The following is a 15,947-nucleotide window of genomic DNA, read 5'->3' as shown; positions in this document are numbered from 1 at the left end:
GAACAAAGACTAACTACAGAAATTTTCAAATAATCTGAAAGAACAAAAACAAAAGTAAAGAAATCACTTGTTTATGAAGGAAATTTTGGAAATTCAAAGACCAATACCTGCTCTTTGGACTTCAAAGGTAGATCAAATCTAGCCAGCTAGTAAGAGTCTTGTCCTCCACACCCCCTTATCTTTGTACATTTTTCTCCATCCCTCTGAAACAAGGTGAGATGCAAAGGGAAGAATACATATTTATGTATATATACTTATCCTCTAGTAGACAAGGTTTTTTCCTTTTGGATTTATCACTACCTTGGGTACTCTCCTTATGTTCAGATCTCACCAGCTGATGAACTTTTGAAAATTGAATACACAGAACATGAGGGCTTGAGTTGTGTTGCTACTACATTTGTGTCCTTAAAAGCTAATCCACAAAAAGAAGGTACCACGTTACTATTTCCTATGACCATTTTTCACACTAAAAAATGCATAATTTTCAGCACCAAATAAAAAACTTGACTGAATTTGAGGAACAAATTGCTCCTCTAAGTTGGAATATATAGACCACTGAGGCAGATTACAAAAATATATCCCAAACCAGACATATATATGAAATTCTATTTAAACATTCAGAACCTTTATTCTATATTCATAAAGGAGAAACTTTTAAAATATGCTATTGTAACACAGTCAATACCAGAGATTTCATTTTAGGGAAACGTCCAATTCTCAATCCCCTTTTCACGTGATTAAAGCAAAGGCACAGTAAAAGTAATCAACGAAATGTCCTCCCTCCAGGCTTGTCTGCTACTATAGTTCTTCCTGCAGGACTGTGTGATTCACGCCCTAGATCCTTTGCATCTAGGAAGGGATGCATCATGCCAGTTGATTATCTTCCTGAGAGGAAGGTCTGAGGGGTGATTTTTGTCTCAGAACATCAACTAGCACTACTAAAAAAGGTAAAAGAACTTTTTTTTTTTTTACACATTTTGGAAAAGATAAAAAGATAACTCACCAACAGTGACAGACAGTTTAGACCTGTGTTTTCACATCCTGCAGACAGGATAAATACCTATCTCATATTCACTCAAAAACTGTCCATTTCATTTTAATTATATAATATATTCAGCTAATCTAATTTCTTTTGTTTGTAAAGCTTTAGTTTCGTTTAAACTTTATTTAGAACTATATTTTTAAAAACAATTTTTTAAGCATCTCAAAACCTGTATAATTTTTGTAGAAATGAACACGATTGTTTCCAACAACGGACCATATTGAAAACAAGAGAACAAGTTATTCATAATTTAAGGGTAATGAGTTTAGTTGCATACAACTTGCCCAGCAATCCCAGACAACTAAATTACCACAAGTATAGAACACCTAAGACCACCAGATAATATGGAAGATGTATGTAAATACACATTGAAGAAGAAACTGTATTTAAGTTTGAATTTTACCTGTTTGAGTATTAATTATCTGCATGTGAAAATTACACCAGTTAGGTGTTTGCATAACAGTATGAAAAAAATAAATCTTTGCTGCTCACCTTACTCCTTCATACATATTTTCTAATGTTTTCAGAGAGCGAAATCTCCTTTACTGCAGGCTGGGATGGGGAAGACATTCCAATTTTGCATTACTAACACTGACACTGCTCTGATAAATTTAGTTCTCTTCCATGGGTTACACTGCTGTCTAACTGAGAATACAAACTCTACCTGCAACAAAAACAACATTGAAATTGATTTCTAATTCAGCTGTGGTTTTTCACTCTGAGGTGAGAGAACGAAACTTGAACACATTACTGAAACCAAGTCCTAGCCCATAAACAGCCATCCCAAGCACTGTACTATTACAAATAAATGCTTTCATCTCTGACAATGACTTTTACAATAAGCCTGTTTGTTTTCTCAATTACTTGCTCTCTAGATGAGTCACCGTACTATGAAGATAACATCTTTTCCTCTACACAGTGCACCGGGTTTTAGTACTGTAGCACATGAGTGTTAACTTCAAAGCACAGTGTAACATTGCCCACACCTAACTAATACTTGTACAATGCTTTGAAGATGTAAAAGTCTATGATTACTGACTAGTAAGTTTTGAACTAATACCAAAATTGGACTAATAACTACTGAAATCAGTGTGGAAATCATTCAAAGTTACACCATGCAATACAACTTCAACATTAGTTACCCTGGGTGGGGGCTGAGGGAAAAAAATCAATTACTTCCTTTGAAACAAGAAAAAAAGAAATCTCTGAAGTACTACAAAAATTAACCACATGAACATTCAGCCTGAAGTGTAATCTTTACGTCATTTAATATGCCTCTTATAAATCTTCATCCTAGACATGTAAAGCAGACTATTGTCCATCCTTACCTGAAACACTGGTTCAAACTGGGGGATAGAAGTCTTCATCTATTCCAGTAGTTGATGTAGCAATAAATCACGGCCGTGATGAGTTAAAATCAAATGTCCCTTTTTCCAACATATGCAGGAGCATCACCTGCTACAGATTTCTACCCTAGATTATTGAAGTTTATGCTAGGCTCATCCACACAGCAAAACCCATGCTTATTCGATCTATCAACAACTGATGTGTGGAATTTGGTGCATCCAATTTGATTCACTGTCTAATATTTTGCCGCAATGACTCCTCAAGTAGTGGCTTCAGTTACATCATAGCACAGTGCTGCAGAACTGCATTCAGTCAATCTGTTTCTTTCCAGGAATGCACAGCTCTAGCATACTTGTTGCCCCACATACCCAAGAACTGGGATAAGTACTTCCAATGACATTATTAAATTCTCAATTACCCATTTCTGTAGCTATGTTTGCATGGTATCAAAAAGAAAAGCACTCATTTCAATCAGGGAAAAAAAAAATATTTGAACTAAGCACAAACATATTTTGCAAAGGAACCTATCGCTCCTGATTGCCAGCAAACCTTAACTGGCCTACACTCCTTTTCATCACCAAGTCACACCCACACAGCATACTTTAGTCACAGCTGGCACATGCATTGACTGAACTTTTACCAGGTCCAAGGGCTCAAAGAGCCAGATTGTCTAGTACTGACTGTAAGCATAATCCAGCTTAACACTGGCCTGCATCCCACTGATGTGCTCTTGCTGTGTAAGCTGTGAAGTAAACCTTTTCCATCTTTGACAGGTTAACAGCATAACACCCAAAGTAAATCTAGCCACAGCATATTTTACCTTTCATATTACACTTCTCCTCCTCCTTCCACATTGTTTTGTGCATGGTTTATACAAAATCACAATCCAACACGAGGAGACTAAAATGAGGTACACATTTCAGAGTAAGGGTTTTGCTGTTCCACAACAATCATTAAGTAACGTGACTTGGCATTGTTTCAAATGAAAACAATCTTTCCATACAAAAAGATCAGCCAGACATTATTACACAAGTCCTCCTTAATGGAGGTACTTTTACAAAATCTGAAGAGCATCTTTTATATTTGTGGCTTTCTGGGACTATTTCCATTCTTGCAGAAATGCCAGTGTTTCAAAACCAAACTCAACTAGCCACATGTAAGTACTGAAATTCAAATACCACCTTAAGCATTTGATGTTTAGAATCCTTAAGACACTCCTTTGAAAGCACCTCAGTGTAGTAAATACAACTATATTCGTTATCCACAATGTCATACAGACATACACTTTATTAAAGTAACAGAAAAGAAAGACTACGTAAGAAAGTCACTTAGTGAAAGCACTCTGAAACAGACTGTCAGAATAATTATGGAAAACCCACAGATAATCTCATCAACTCAATATTTAAGAAACAGACACATCCTTATACATGTTTCTTCTGAGACAAAGTAACAATACAGTTCACTAACCAAACTTTACGTTCCATGTACCTGGTGTACCAAAAACATCAGGGGTACCACAAATTCAGAAATCTGTCCTCACTGAACATGTAGTGCATAGAAGCACAATAACAAAGCAATACAAAATTCTTCATTTGTTGAAAGATCAGTGAAGATTCTTCCCCTGTAAGTGCCAGAGTTTATTTTTCACACTTGATGCGGAATGGCTGAATAAGTAATCTCTAAACATGACTATCTATATTAAATTAGATTCTTATTTCCTCAGCCTCTGCCTGTGGCCTTTCACTTTGTGAAAGTATTTCAGCAGCTGATACACAATCTACAGGGTTTTTGTTCAACTTCTCAGGTGAAGAATGTCAGATTATAAAAATGCATATATACAAAATGCAATTCCCAAAAGGAAAGAGAGCAGGTCAAGCCCAGAAATATTGTTTGCAAGCATTAACAACCCCAGTGAACAGGAATGCTATCCAACAGCACTCAGGTTGTAAAGACTTAAGTTCACAAAGAGTGTTCAGTGGGCCAAAATAACAACAGGGTTTAAGTCGTCTTAACTTTTTTGTTTTTAAATGCAATGAAGAAGACAGACTATTCATTAAATATAAAAGCAATTTTATAAAAACACATCAGAATTTTATTGCTTGAAGAATACAGCATATGAAAAAGCACAAGAATGTCCAAAAAGAAAGGTCACAAGAATCCAAACATATTACACCATACATACCAGATGCAGTAAAATGTTAACCTGATTTCTGCATCAGAAAAGAAAGGTGTGAAAATATACCTAGTATTATTTAGAAGGAAAAGACTCATTTAAAATAGAAAGTGTGAAGGTGTTACAGTACAAATTAGAAAAGCCAACACTGCACATTAACATTGTATCACTAGACTAGATTTTCTACCTTTGGTACTTAAACCTTTACAGAAAACCACTTCCTCGGTCAAACCTTGCCTAACATCTGTCATATAGTATCCACAAAAGTTTTTTTGTTTTGTTTTTCCTTTTTAAACTTAAACATTCAAACAAATACCTTTCTGAGTTTTCACTGCACTAATGCATTTATCCAAATGCAACTTAAGACATCCCAAATTTAAATCAAAAGTCACTATGTGACTGAGATCTGAATATATGCCAATTATATCCTGTCCAGATCTTCATGTAAAAATGGGCTCACCATTTTCTGTTTGCATCCTTATGTAAACAGACTGCTGCAGCCCTCCTCAAGAACTCTAACTGGACCAGCTTGCTGAGGACATAAGTTAATAGAACAATCCACATTATTAGATAGAGATCATCTACAGCAGCATGCAAGTGGCTTTTCTAGTCTGCTCAGATTAGTGTACCAGAAGATATGCCAGTATTACTTCAAGTAACACATTAAAACTCAGCAATGGACACTACTGTGCTTTATTTCAACACAAAGGACAGCTGCTCATCCATTAAATCAACAGAACTATCGAAAGGACAAGTACATAATTTCTGTTTCATGTATTGCTGATCACTCTTGGGGAATAGTTTATCAAAAACCTACATTTACCTACAAACCAGTCTGAATAAATTGCTGTCTTTTAACAAGGTATTTTAGTAATCCAGTGGCAACCTAGTCTGGAGAATGTTAGCATTATGCTGACAACAAAGACTAACCAAAGTTAAATAAATTCCCTCTTTTATGATAAGCATGCTCTTAAGGTCAGCTTTTGCCTTCTTAGGCTTGAATACTTAATCACTCCCAGTCACATCAGCGGAACAAACAGTTTTGTTTCATTAAGTTCCGGCTTCATATTTCAACAATATGAATAAATCTGGACTACAAAATACCATCAACAACAGTTAACATTAAACTGGAGTGAAATAATAGAAACGTTAGTTCTTCAAACCAGGCAGTCTCTTTGAAGAGAAATAATCAGTTAGGACTGTCAAAGGATGTCATGATAAAACCACGGGTTTATTTTTTTCACCCCTATACAAAAAAATGATTGAATTTGTACAACTCCTATTAAACATACCTTTTCCTAGCTTGGTGAAAATGTATCATTTTCAAATTTTAACCAGTGTGGTATTCGAGCATATATAATGTTTATTGCCATTTTAAAAAGAACTAAGAATTCAGGCTCTTCTATGCTGAACTCCGCTTTTTCCCATTAACAGATTATGTCTACTGTACCACTCCCCCAAAAACAATTAAAAATTCTAAGTAAGATTTTATAGTTTAGTTAAAAGGGAAGAAATGCAAATGTGGATTTAGAGCTTTTTGTATAAATCTCACTATATTTTATAAACTTGTTGTTTATTGTAACACTGTTTATTGATCAAATAAATGACGCACCGCTATCTAAAATTTCCATATACACCATTAAAAATCCAAAGTTGATATGATACTGAACCTTAATTCTTCAAGAGTTCGAAAAAAGACAGTTTATACATGTACAGCACACAACAGCAGACACCCCTAGAATACCAACTGCCAGTCCACGATGCATACAAACTTACAGGTAAGCATTCATTTCACTGTTTTCGTTGTGCAGGAAAAGTATTTCTTAGTAAGACAACTCAGCTGGTGATTTTCAGATATCATCTTCATCATCTTCATCCTGAGAGGATCCTGCCTGATTGGATGCACTGGCTGAGGCAGCAGCGAGCTGTGCCTGTTGAGCTGCTTGCTGCATCTGTAGCCATTCCTGCTGCGCCAGTTCTGCTTGCTGTTGTCTAGCCTAGAGACACGAATTTAATAGTTAAGGCCATACAGAGCTTGTGAAGAACCTTCAGAACACATGAGCTTTAAAAGCATTTTTATCTGTACCTGCAGATTCCTTTTGTATAGCTTTTTATTAATTGTACATGCAAAACCTAGAAGTACCCTAATTATATGTACCAAGATGCTTGGCTATATTCTGTCTTCCTCTGAAGACACCACTGTTTGGAGGCCTAACAGTTACAAAAAAAACCAGACAGAAGATAGTGTACTTAAGTTCAACTGTAGGAATTCTGCTGAACCACTTCCTAATGAAAATTTAAGTGAGTCAAAGCAATGGAAACTTTAGACTTCAATGTCAAGGGAACTTAACATTTAATCACAGTTCAGAGATGAGAACAGCCTTACTTTGTTGATTACAAACACTGAAGCTTCCAATTATAAAATCACCCAATTGTACCACAGAGGCACACATTATTACAAAAACATAAAGAAAGCCATTATCTTGCTTTGCTAAGCAATCTTTGGAAAACAGAGCTAGGTAAGCTCTTCTCAAATTCAGGTATGTAGACTGAGGACAGCTGTGCTACAGAAATGTATAGTCCTTTTCAGTAAAGTAAAATACAAGACATTCTAACAAAACATTTCAAATAGTTCAACTGATAAACCCTTGTTTTTCAATCCAGGCTTTTCACTTGTTTTTCAGCAACTCCTGTTGATTTCAACAGTATACTTATCAATTGTGTTCACGTTAAAACTTTAATTTCTGTTTTGAGTGAACATTATGAAAAAGTTCTTAAAATTAAAAATTTTCAGTCTTTACGTTTCTACTTTTACAAGTCATCACTAAGACTGTAAAAAATTCCTTTCTAATCCTACTGCACTCATTGAAAAATTCTATTATTTTCCAAAGCATCAACATTTTTTACAATTTTGCGAACTTTAGGATGCCAAAAAGACGATGCTTTGGAAAACAACCAAACCCAGTTTATCTACTTAGCAACGTTAAAAAAAGGGGTCTTCCCTTGTTAAAATTGTCACAGTTCCTCAGTCTGTTCTAGCAGTAAAAGAAAATACTTCTGTAGAAGTAGAAACTTTTTCTCAATGAAGACTTTTTAGTATTTCAAACTTCAAGTGGTTGCACAACTAAAAGGGCTGGAAAACAATTTAAGACATCATAGAGTTTTAAAGGAAGACAGCAACATCTGTGCATACGGGAGAGGCATAAACATTTATCACACATGAGATAACAGGGCTCCCTACTGACCCTGCTACAATGACGTTAACTGCACGCTCCACGAGGTGACACACAGCAATGCACCAGGAAACAGGGGCTCAGCACCTCACACCAGCTGGATCCTGCTGTCAGCGCCCACCCTCACTTCGGATTTATAATGGTAACACTTGGCCATTTAAAAAATGGAACAAAAAACCCCCAAACAACAACAACAAAAATTCCATTGAGTTGTATTGACCAAGAAGCTTTATAAGCATCTGGTAAACTTAAGTCATTTACCACACAACCTCAGTGAGGAAGCCTCAAAAAAAACCCAAATCCATTAAGGGCTTTGTCTTGCACGAAAACTTATAGACATGCATGAATATCAGGATAAGCCATTCCCCTGACTTCAAATATTTACAACCAGGCAAGACATAGGTGTCAAACATTCCAAACATTAACAGGCAGGTATTTTAAAACTAGAGCAATAAGTTCAGCATTAGTGTCATGCTCTAGAATATAACAAGATTAACACAAATAAGCAAACATGTACTCATGTAACTATTTTTAAAAACAATTACAGTACCTCCAACAGCATATCACAGCATATCTATTTTTGAAAAATAAGACTCCCATCTTTGAATCTAAGCAAACATTTTCCATATTACCAAAGACTATTTTTAAAAATCATTCATACAATCCTGTCAAACTGGCATGCATTGTCTTAATTTAGATGTTAAGGTACAGTAACACAGAATTTTAAAAGAATACACTTCAAGTTGTCATTCCTTAGACCAAGTGGGGCTTGCATAAGGTGGCCACGATTCCAGCATTTTTAATTTTTTTTTTTTTAATGATACTCAGGAGCTAGTACTCCCTTAACACACCTTGGGTTTGCTGGTTTTTTTATTTTGTACACCATGATGAATTATTTGAACAAGATAGTAAGTAAAAAAAAGGTTTCAAACTGACTATTATTTGTAAATCTTACCCAAAATTCAGAAGCAGCCATATTGGTCTTTCCAATGTTAGTACAGTCAAAAAAGAGTTAAGCACACGTGACTTGATCATAACTAGTTCACTGCATGCTGGCAATAGCTACATGGTATGCTGTAACTTTAAATGTCTTAAAATTCATCATGTAATTAAGATTAAAGTAGCTGGCATGTTGCAATAGGAAAAACAACAGTTTCAGCAAGATACAAGTACAGCAAAGGGGAGAGGTCACAGTAATCAGACATTAACTGAATAAGCATTTTCATCAGAGAAAATTAAAGTAAGAAAATTGAGAAAATTTGACTCATGCCTTGGAGGAAAGAGAAATCCCACTTTACCATCTCTTAGTTTAGAGAATGGTCCTGTCAAACTAAGAGAATAGTAGAGAGAAAGATGGTGTAGGAAGATACCTAAATGAAATTGGTGTTTAGCCATTTAAAATAAGAGATGTTCACAAACTATCTGGGAAAGCTGGAAGGGAATAATGCTGGGATGAAGGAGAATGTGTGTGTGTACTATTTCTAAGCAAATGCTTTTTCCATGCCTCAGATGCCTCTTTAAAAATTTATGCATGAATTCACCCAATTAGAGTCTTGCCAAGAGTAAAGTTTCTTTCAAAGGATAAGAAGTAACATTTGTGCACTGATGGTCAGAAACAGAAAAGCTATTTTCACTTTTTAATGCTTCAAAACTGGTAATTTCCTAGAACACCAGCTGTCATTCTTTTATTTCCTCAGGCAAGTAATTCTTAATGTATTCTCTACAGTAGAATGGAAATACCTAAGTAGCAGCAAAACCCTATGCTTTTTAAATCTAGAGTATAAAATCTGTTCTTATACAAAGTCCTATATGTCAAATCATAGAAGTAACAAGTAGCAGCATCTTATTTTTTGACTTCACATTCCCCAAATCCAACAGGTCAAGGCCAATAGGATCTTGGATGCCACAGCAATTCACAAGGGGACACTTGTTGAGGTGTGCACATGCTTTTGCGGCCCTAGACCTGTAGCATTAATTATTCCAACCACATCAGTACAAGTATTGCTTTACTTACTTGTGCAAATAATTCCTGTTGCTGCCTTAGTAGCTCTTCTTCCGGAATGCCGAGGTTCTCCAAGCGTGAACTGGCCTTTCTTCTCTTTAGTGCTACTGTTTTGCATTCTTGTAAGACTTCTTTTACTTCACTGATATAGGAGCCAAATCCCAAACTTTCTAGTGCTGGAAAGAAAGAAAGAAAACACATCGTTTATTTTTTACAAAGCTTTTGATAATACATATCCACTTGTTAATTTAAAAGACAAAAAAAAAATTAAAACATCTGATTACTTTTCTATCACCTGGTGACAAAAATATGTTCATAAAAAAGATCTGACAGCTATTTTCCTTGTCTCTTCTCCTATGCCATTCAAGAGTACAGGTTTTCAGGCTAAAAAGTACAACCAAAGAAGTCTGCACTTGCAGAGGATTCAGGGCTTTGGATACACTTTCCCAGAGACAGGCATTATTCTTCAAGACATCTTTTTCCCATCTTCTGTATATCAGAATCAACAGAACTTATACAGCTAAGAAGTCCCTTCTGTCTGAATTGTTAACCTTTAATGTCTCAGGGATTGTATCTTTCCAGTTTCGTTGCAAATTTTTAGTAGAAGGTAAATTAGTAACCTATAACAGAGCAAAAGTGATGCATGTAAAATGATCACAGATCCTTTATTAAAGCAGAAATAATTCATATTATCATAGATTGCTGAATTTTAGCTTTTGTCTTTTAGTATCTAAATTCCCATATGTAAAGTGCATCGTACACATATATAAAGTTATATAAAATTATATGTAAGCTCTTTATTATTTTATTTCTCAGCAGAAACCCTTTTATCTCCACATTAAAATGTATTCAGAAACTGAAATCTTGCACTTTTGTCTGCCCAAAGAAATCTGGAATGCGCTATATTCTGCAACAACATTTTCTTTAAAGAATGCAAAGGTAATAGGAAGGATTATAAAAACCCAGGTAGAATACGTGACAAAAGGCAGTTTCCTGATGCACCATTTACTACGACATGCCTCCACACACACCCAAAGTGAAACTGTTACAGAATATCCTAGAGACATTACAAAAACACCAATTACACTAGAAACAAGTATCAGTTGAATAAAAAAAGTAGTTCATTTCCACTATTTACACAATTCAGAGTTTATAGTACAATAGTTGTTTTGACCTTATGTGACAACCTATCCAAGAAACAGCACTAAAGTAGACTGCGCAACAGCAATCAACAGAGATTGTTATAAACAAGCTTAGTTACACCAACTCAGACTATATTCTAACACTAATTTTGTAAGCAACATTTTCCTACCATAGTTATGTCAGCATGTCATTGTATCATAATCTAAACAATAACCCAAAGGTGTTCTCTAAGTTTTCAACTTCCAACCTGAACTCAAGGAGAGAATTCCCACACTGTCTTCAACAGGGTTGTCTGTGCAGCTGTCTAGTCATGCAACCCTACCATCCCTTCAACAGATAACATTTGGCAAATGAATTTACATAATACTTATTTCTTCAAAAAAAAAAAAGTTAAAAGACAAACTGATTTAGAGATTGTCAGATTGCTTCAGAGACATTATGCCAGTTCAGCCTCAGCCCACACACAGACACTGGAAACACTTTTTCCAATTAACCCACAGTTTCTAGGAGAACTTGTTCAATCCAGCCTGAGCATATAGGAGGCAAATCCATGGTCCAGAACTGGTTATCTAAACAAACTACAAATATTTAAGAACTCGTTGAATTTTAAAATGTAAACAGTACATACAGGAAACTATCTAAAGTCATATCTTTTTTATAATCAAAATATAAAATTTTAAGAAATCTACAAATCTAACATCACTAAGACAAACCATCACGGCAAAACCAGAGGTGCTTGTTGAAAGAACATTCACAGGGATCAGGGCTGGCAATCTGCTGCATCAGAATATGAACAACTGCCCAGTCTGAAGTTAACGGCAAGATGTGTTTTTACAAAAAATTTTAAATGGCCCTTAAAAGAAAATAAATTAATGGAAAGAACTTACAGTTGTGTATTGAATGTAGCACACACACACATACAAAAGCAAATAACCCCCCCATGTGATATAACCAGGACAAATTTGTACAACTGCTCAGTACAACAAAGCTAAGAAGAACCATACACATATTACAGGTCTACTGCACCAAAATTCTGCTGGCTGTGGAAGGACTTACCAAATTTACTGTCTTCTTGAAGCACATCAAGGCTTTACAGAACACATGCACAGAAGGATATGGATCCCTTTATATCAGCATGGTGCTAAAATGTGGGACAAGTGAATACTACCTTATCAGAGCTGCTGTTCCATCAGTGTCTTTCTATCTTCTGAGTCTGAAACCTACCAGTCTGCCCAGATTGCTAAAAATTCAGTATGTTACTGAGGTCAGGATGATCACACTAAATGTAAACAGCTGAATCCCAAAACACAGCAAACAACTCATGTTTACAAACACCAGATCACAACTGTCCTTTCCCCAGTTTCCTCTCACTCTTAAAGACTGCATGAAGGTGCAGATCTGATTATTCAGCGCTGCCCAGCTAGTACTACTTTTTTAATACACTCAGGTCATTCATATCTGAGATTTAACCGATCTGCTCCTTTCAAAGAAAAAATAACTTCCAAATTAAAATCCAAAACATGAACAGGTCTGTGGAATTTCTTTAAAATTAAATGCTAGCATTAACACTGTCAGTACCCTAAAAGCCTATGAAAAGAAGCTGCAGGATTTGCCATCAATCCACAGCCTACCTTACTGCACAATAGTTCTGTGCAGACCAAGTGATCAAATTAACCAACTTCATAAAAACAGTCATTTAACAAGTCACCATTTTCAGAATTCAATGGAAGTTTAATTTTTCATAAAAAGGCTGTTTCGTCACAACTTCTGTAACTGTTAAATTAGTCTTCTTCTGTTCCAGGATGGATGAACATTCATTTGCTTACTAAAGTTGCAGACTCACAGCTGGGTTCCTGATGGTGGGATTCAACAATAAACATGGAGACTATTTCCACTTACAACTATGACATAGCCTTTGGATACTCTCCAAGGAAACTGTTTTGTGTTTTAGTCCTAGTAGTGAGTGCTTGGCATGGTCTGAGTACATCTATCAAATCAGATCTCTCATGGGATGCAAGAAGCCTCTGCTTTCCTTTCCCTGTGCTGTTGACAGCACTGTGCCAGTCAAGTGTTTGTGCTACCACACAATAAAACACAGCAGGGACTCCATCTATCTGAAACACAGCCCAAGGGTAGGGGGAAAGATTTCTTGCTCAGCACATGGCCATACAATCATTTTAATAGTGCAGCAAAGGAAAGGGTGTCCTAAGCAGCACGGCTGCAAACACATGAGTACAGTTAGTACACACTAGTACACATTCGAACAGTTCCACATTGCCTCTCACACAGTCCAAAGGCAGAGTGTCACCAACTGCAGAGTGCCTGTTTCCCTTTCCTCCTTCCCAAGGAAATAACCTTCCCACTTCTTGTTTTCAATCTAGTATCCTTTTGTTTACAGGCTCAGTCAGACCAGCAAACTCACCTGAAAGGAAACCAACTAAATTCTCAAAAGCCACAGGGTCAGTCTGGAATTGCCAGGTCCAGCTCTAGGGAGGGTACAAAAAGATTCCTCTGGGCAGCTCCTGGTGCTTAGACTGGACCAGGTGTGAAACAATGGCCATTAGCCTAATTTTATTTTAAGCATTCAAAAGGAATAAGATACGTGGATAGCCACAACAAACACATTTCAATTACCTAATTCGTTAACATCATTGTCATGGAGCTACATCGAGAAGCAGTCAAAAGAGCAAGTATTTAGAATGTAGAAAGATGGATGAAAATGCTGAAATACTCAACCTATATACACATAATCACTGTTTCCAAAAATGGCAATCTAAACCCTCATACCTCACAGAAGGATCATCTGCCAACCGACCAGCACCTGAAAGGAGCTAAGAGCACATACACTTCCCTAAAGACAGCAACAGCAGAAAATCCAAGAACAACTCCTTCCATCTCCAGAGCATTGCAAAAATGGATACATCTCCAAAGTTTTCCTTTGCAATATTTGACTAAAAAGTATAGATTTAATTTCAAAATAATTTTTCCCAACTCTAAAACAAAGATAATTTTTCCCAACACAAAGACATAGAACCCAGTGAAATACTTGGTATAGGACTACCTGCTGATGATATGCACACACAGTTTCAATTTGTGTTCCAAAAAACCCAGACTAACCCTAGGCCAACAACAGGTGAAATCTTTTCTAAGGACCATCAACCACTACTGGGCACAAAATACTTTCATACGTGAATTGTTTATTGTCCTCAGCATTAAAGATCATGTCTATTCCTGCGTTAAGAACTAAGCTCAAATGTTTTCATGGTGACTTGAAGAAACTATTCATGTATTAAAGAGCATTACACCCAAAGTGTGCTTCAGTGTGCAAGCACAGGTTTTACTCTTTACATCCTAAGCTTCTGTGATGGAGCTACTTTGCTAAGCTTTCAAGTTTACATGTATTTTATTTAACATTAAAGCTCATACATGCTACATATTTTCTCCTACTGTTCATAATCCAGTCGAGTACTTGAGCCTCTTCTGTTGAGCAAGCTAATAGACTTTTTTTTTTGTTTCAAACAGCAAATCATTACTAAAAAAACCCACCAAATTAACAACCTTTTTAAAATTTAACTTGATACCATCACAGTCCTGAAAATAACGCTACTACAAATGCTACTGCTAACATCTCTACCAGGCAGCAAAGTACTCCACTGTTGCTGCTATAAATTAGTTTGCAACAGACAGTGGTATCAACCTAGTCTTAAGGCAAAGTGAGTAAGTCCTGACAAAACATGCCCGATGCAGACTTCAGGATGAGGCAAGAAAACTCCCTATTTGCGGCAGAATTTAAAGACAAGCAAATGAGACACAGAGAGAACTCGTCTTTTATTCAAGCAAGGGGAAGTGAAAGTCAACAGCAGAAACAGATAAAAGGGCACAGGTCAGTTTAAATGCTTTCTGCAACAGATACAAAGTTTCAGTATTAAACAACCAGACTGTAAGGACAGCTCTTTAGAGCTTCCAGACAGGACTACCACAGATTAAAGCCTGGGCCCACATACTCAATCAATCTCCAATTAGAAAGACATTGAATACATTCAGGATCTTAAAACATGCTGCATATCCACTAGAAAAAGCAGCCCTCGTTTCACAGGTACGAAAAAGAGCAAGAGATTTGGTGACTTCACTCAGAGCATCACAGGCTTCTCTGAACCACAAAACCAGAGCTGGTGCTGAGCACACGCAGCAGCTGCTCTGACCGCACAAAGAGAGCCTCTCGAGCAGTGCGACTGGCAAGCTGGGTAACACACGCGTTTCCTCCAGACCCTTACGAGATCCTGCCTTTTGTCTCCTACACAGCTATGAGCAACCGGAGAGGGAAAAGCAGCACGGGGCAGGAGTGGCTCACGGGTGCCCAAGCCGGCGGCAGCACAGCGCTTGCGGGAGCTCACCTTGTATGACATGCTCCGGGGAGATGGTTTTCTTCTCCGATTTGTTGCAGATCTCGTTGGCCTCGGAGGAGATGAGGTGGATGAATTCAGTGCAGCAGTTGACCACCAGCTCCCGGGCGTCGTTCGCCACGCGGACGTTGGGCAGCGTCTCTTTGATCATCTTGTTGATGGCAGCCCTGGGGATGGTGAGGTCGTCGTCGTTGCCGGACGACGAGGCCATCCTGGCTGCGGGGGCTCCGGGCTGCGCTCAGCGAGGCTCCAGGGCGCGGGGACCCGGCGGGGGCGACGCCGGGGAGGGGCGGGGGGCGGCGGGGGCCGGGCCGGGGGTCGCTGCAGGGCCGGGGGTGGCGGGACCGGGAGGCGCTGCTCGGGCTCAGGGCTCCCTCGGCCGCGGCGCCTGCCACTGCCACCTCCGACACATCCTTCGCGCGCCGGCGCCGCCGCCTTATGACCGGGGTGAGGGGAGGCGAGCGGCCGAACGGCCCGCAGGGTGCTCGGCTGGGCTGGGCTGGGCTGAGCTAAGCTGGGCTGGACCAAGCTGGGCTCACCCGGCCCGGCGGAGCGGCGGCCGCGAGGCGGAAACGCTCCGGCTCCGGCTCAACCTGTGGGGACG

The 15,947-nt window shown here is 38.0% G+C and overlaps 1 protein-coding gene across 1 annotated transcript; it reads right to left on the bottom strand.

Moving 5' to 3' along the window:
* Positions 1-3,651: 3,651 nt before the first annotated feature.
* Positions 3,652-15,947, bottom strand: DR1 (down-regulator of transcription 1). The gene is made up of 3 exons (XM_027712469.2): positions 15,335-15,947; positions 9,810-9,973; positions 3,652-6,559 (listed from the first exon to the last, which is right to left on the bottom strand). The coding sequence occupies exons 1-3, from the start codon at positions 15,552-15,554 to the stop codon at positions 6,413-6,415; spliced, it is 531 nt and encodes a 176-aa protein (XP_027568270.1). The 5' UTR covers positions 15,555-15,947; the 3' UTR covers positions 3,652-6,412.

Source organism: Pipra filicauda, unplaced genomic scaffold (assembly GCF_003945595.2).
Source record: "Pipra filicauda isolate LSUMZ 115617 unplaced genomic scaffold, ASM394559v2 scaffold112_size3218982_pilon, whole genome shotgun sequence".
NCBI lineage: Eukaryota > Metazoa > Chordata > Aves > Passeriformes > Pipridae > Pipra > Pipra filicauda.
This window is presented reverse-complemented; position numbering and strand designations above follow the sequence as displayed.

What these genes read in the sequence shown, in the direction of transcription:
- DR1 (XM_027712469.2), bottom strand. Translation starts at nt 15,554, where the DNA reads ATGGCCTCGTCGTCCGGCAACGACGACGACCTCACCATCCCCAGGGCT. An exon ending in CCCGGAGCATGTCATACAAG is followed by an intron (nt 9,974 to 15,334) that starts GTGAGCTCCCGC and finishes CTTTCTTTCCAG; the next exon opens with CACTAGAAAGTTTGGGATTT. An exon ending in AACAGGAATTATTTGCACAA is followed by an intron (nt 6,560 to 9,809) that starts GTAAGTAAAGCA and finishes TCGTGTCTCTAG; the next exon opens with GCTAGACAACAGCAAGCAGA.